Genomic DNA, 3980 nt, shown 5'->3' with positions numbered 1-3980 from the left:
ATGGCAGCTATATAATATAGTGGTCCGATCTTAATAGGATTTTGCCCAAATATGAGGAGTACAGTAAAACTAATAAATGCCGAGTTTAATCAAGATAGCTTAAAGAAAAAATAAAATGGCAGCTATATGATATGGTGGTCCGATCCCTATAGGACTTTGCCTATATATAAGGAGTATAGTAGAAGTAATAAATGCCGAGTTTGGTCAAGATATCTTGAAAAAACAAAATGTGTTTCATACAACAACTTTATTTTTGACCGATCGTTCCTATGACAGCTATTTGATATAGTGGTCCGATCCTTTTAGGATTTTGCCTATATATGAGGAGCATAGTAATGAATAAATGCGGAGTTTGGTCAAGATATCTTGAAAAACAAAATGTTTTTGTATACAATAGCTTTAATTTCGACCGATCTTTCCCATTGTAGCTATATATGGTCCGATCTTAATAGGATTCTGCCTATATATGAGGTGTATAGCAAAACTAATAAATGCCGAGTTTGGTCAATATATCTTGAAAAACAAAATGTGTTTTTTTTTTATACAACAACTTAAATTTCGACCGATCGTTCCTGTGGCAGCTATATAATATAGTAGTCCGATTTTAATAGGATTTTGCCTATATATGAGGAGTATAGTAAAACTAATAAATGCCGAGTTTGGTCAAGATATCTTGAAAAAACAAAATGTGTTTCATACAACAACTTAATTTTCGACCGATCGTTCCTATGGCAGCTATATCATATAGTGGTCCGATTCAGCTGGTTTTGACATATGTGTTGCGTGCAACAAAAAAAAGAGATTTCTGCAAAGTTTTATTAAGATAGCTTTAAAACTGAGAGATTAGTTCGCATAGAAATAGACAGACGGACCGACGGACATGGCCATATCGACTCGGCTGTTGATTTCCAATTTCCAAAACAAATATTTATTTTACTGTTTATATAAATTTTTTTAATTTTTAATTTGTTATTTTTTTATATTTTTAATTTAAGGTATGCGATAATTTGGGTGCATGCGTAACTGTAAAAGTGACTGTCAATGTCCGTCATACTGACGTAGAAGATACAGAGTCTTCAATTATAAATCACCTAGCACGCGCTCGATACTGGCTAGAATATGCAGATTGGCAAAAATCTTTTATATTGCTTAATCAACTGGCTCGAAGAATCAGTTCTAAAGAGCGTCTCGTTGTTTTCACTGAAACATTGGGAGTATATCAACCACAAACTACTGTGCAATTAGCTCATCTCGTACGCCTTTTATCAAATGTAGTTCTTTCTCTTGAGCCTTTGGATGATATGGAAGTCAATGTTCTTGCTCGAATACTGCATATTATAGCGTCCACTTTTAAATCTATTATTGCTAATAACGAGCTTAATACTCTTATGGATGAATACTACCAAACGATGGTAAACGATCTTTGCGACCTGCTTAATAAGTTTAGTGCTGAATGGGAGTTTATACCAAAGTCACAGTGTCGGGCAGAATCAGAATCCTGCCTTAACACAGATAACTTCCGTCATCGCCTGGAACAAATGTCTACCCTGCAACCACAGGGTCTGGAACATATAAACAATTGGCTACATGCGCATTGGAAGCTGAGTATGTGCCTATTTTACATGGGTATGGGTACGGCGCGACGTCAACATCCTGAGGAAGCACCGAAAATAATTACTCGAACAACTTTTACAATGCGTATGGAGAGCTTTGATCTTGACCTAGAGCGTGATATAGTGATAGAATCTGCTGACTCTATGCATACTCTTATTTTCACGGAAAGCTTATTACAAGAGTTGCGTCAACAGCTACGAAATGATGAAGTTCTTATCTCAGTGAGGAGTCATAAGCAGAGCCAGTACTGGTGGTATCCAGAGCAAGAATCACGGACACAGGTACTAGTTGTTAATGCCTATACATCCAACGCAATCTGGGAGAAAACAAAGAAACTGTCTGAGCCGTTTCAATACATCTCCCGACTTAAAACGAATTTCTCAGCAATCGAACCCAAGTGCAGTGATCGGAGGCTCCTACATAGGCGACGTCAAAAAGGAAGCGACTTCGACGATCCCCAAGAAGACGTGGAGAATGTTATACATGACAACGTGATAAATGCCAATGAAGTTCGCATGTATCGTACCGAACTTTATGGACACTCTGTGCTAGGTGTTATCTTTACAAAGGCCGATATAGATTACCGTGTGTTACTGTATATGACAAACGTACCAAAGCTGAGAGACATGGACACACAGAATGCAACATGTTTGGTAAAAAATGGGATTGTAGAACCTATCGCGTTGTTACTTCGTAACCGTTGTGAGCAGGCACGTCCAGTTTACATTTATATTCGCGCAGAGAACAGCTTAGAGCACTGGGACTCTTATCAAGATACGGGTGCATATTTCACTTTTTCTACCGAAATCCGAAGTTGCCGAATCTGGAATTATGCACGACCTGAACCCAGCTGGCAGACTATTTCCTGCATTCCTGATATGAATAAAAGCGTGTACTTTGGTATTCATTGCCGCTGTAATTTTATTAGCGACCTGGACGCCGACACTAAACCAATTATTGTTGTCCGTATGAATCTTAAATGCCATTTAGAGAGGCCAGTAGTAGGTCGTAATTATCAAATAATAATTTGCTACGTAGTTATACCAACGGCAGTCATGGCGTACCTTTTTTTTCAAATGCAGAGAGCACCCCTCTGGGACAAACGACTTTACTTAGAAGAGCTATACAGTGGAGAGCTTTGCCAAAGTGGTGACATTATTGTCAAAGTTACATTTGGCGGTAGATATAACTCTGGATCTTCAGCAAACATTATACTTTCATTGCAATCGTCACAAGGTCAAATACAGGTCATTGTTTACCAAGACCCCGTTTATAAGACTTTTGAGCGCAATAACACTATATCATTTCGGCTTCACCGGGAGCTTGTCCATTTGCCTGTACGCCTTTCACTCGGTCATGACAACTCGGGCATTTATCCACACTATTTTTGTCGAAGTGTAGTTTTTACCGACATACTTACGGAGCGAACTCAAAATTTTCGAGTTCAACGCTGGGTGCGTGCGTCACCTATGGAGCGAAGACATAATTCAACCAATTTGTTCAACCAGGCAAGCAGCACACCAAAGGAAATTTACAGGTGGTCAGCGCGCTTCTCATTTTGTATCGAACTTTGCATGGGAAAGTGGTATTTATTTCAACCAATAATAGGACCCTGGCGCTTTGGAAATAACCGCCAATCGCACTGTCGATGGGAACGCAGCTGTATATATATGGGTAAAATATTTATTTCCATTTGCATAGTTATTATATACTTTGGACGAGCCGAGCCAATAGCATGCGATCCAAGTCCAAAGAGGTATAATGAGTTAAATATTGTGGTGTGGCTCTGTTTAACATGTCTATTTGCAAGCTGTATTATTGAAGCTATTATGAGTTTATGTCTACGTATGATTTCAAAATATAACTAGATTGAACATATTCAAAAAATTACAAAATTCGGTATTTTCTTTTAAAGTTATCTTATATAACTTGTTTAGGAATGTGGGGCACAGGAAGTGTTTTCCAGACCGTCTATACGCCGACCTACAGTACTCCGATGAGAACCCTGGCGCGTCGGGGATGAGTGTTCATACAATGCAATGAAGGCCAAACATCACTATCAAAATATAACTAGATTGAACATATTCAAAAAATTACAAAATTCGGTATTTTCTTTTAAAGTTATCTTATATAACTTGTTTAGGAATGTGGGGCACAGGAAGTGTTTTCCAGACCGTCTATACGCCGACCTACAGTACTCCGATGAGAACCCTGGCGCGTCGGGGATAAATGTTCATACAATGCAATGAAGGCCAAACATCACTATCAACCCATCAGAAATGTCAGGCCACTAGCATGGCCGGGCTCGCTGGGCGATTGTCGGGACTGGTCACAGTCGCTTAGCGATGTGAATGGCGTGACACGCG

The 3980-nt window shown here is 39.0% G+C and overlaps 1 protein-coding gene across 1 annotated transcript; it reads left to right on the top strand.

Annotated features, from left to right (window-relative positions):
• Positions 1 to 995: 995 nt before the first annotated feature.
• LOC115769145 lies at positions 996 to 3482 on the top strand (the record flags this gene model as incomplete). Its single annotated transcript, XM_030713844.1, has 1 exon — positions 996 to 3482. A coding segment is annotated over one exon (2487 nt), but the record flags the coding sequence as incomplete, so codon positions are not given.
• Between the last annotated feature and the right edge of the window lie 498 nt (positions 3483 to 3980).

This window comes from Drosophila novamexicana, unplaced genomic scaffold (genome assembly GCF_003285875.2).
Source record: "Drosophila novamexicana strain 15010-1031.04,08,12 unplaced genomic scaffold, DnovRS2.1 tig00002376-arrow-arrow-pilon, whole genome shotgun sequence".
NCBI classification, from domain to species: domain Eukaryota; kingdom Metazoa; phylum Arthropoda; class Insecta; order Diptera; family Drosophilidae; genus Drosophila; species Drosophila novamexicana.
This window is presented reverse-complemented; position numbering and strand designations above follow the sequence as displayed.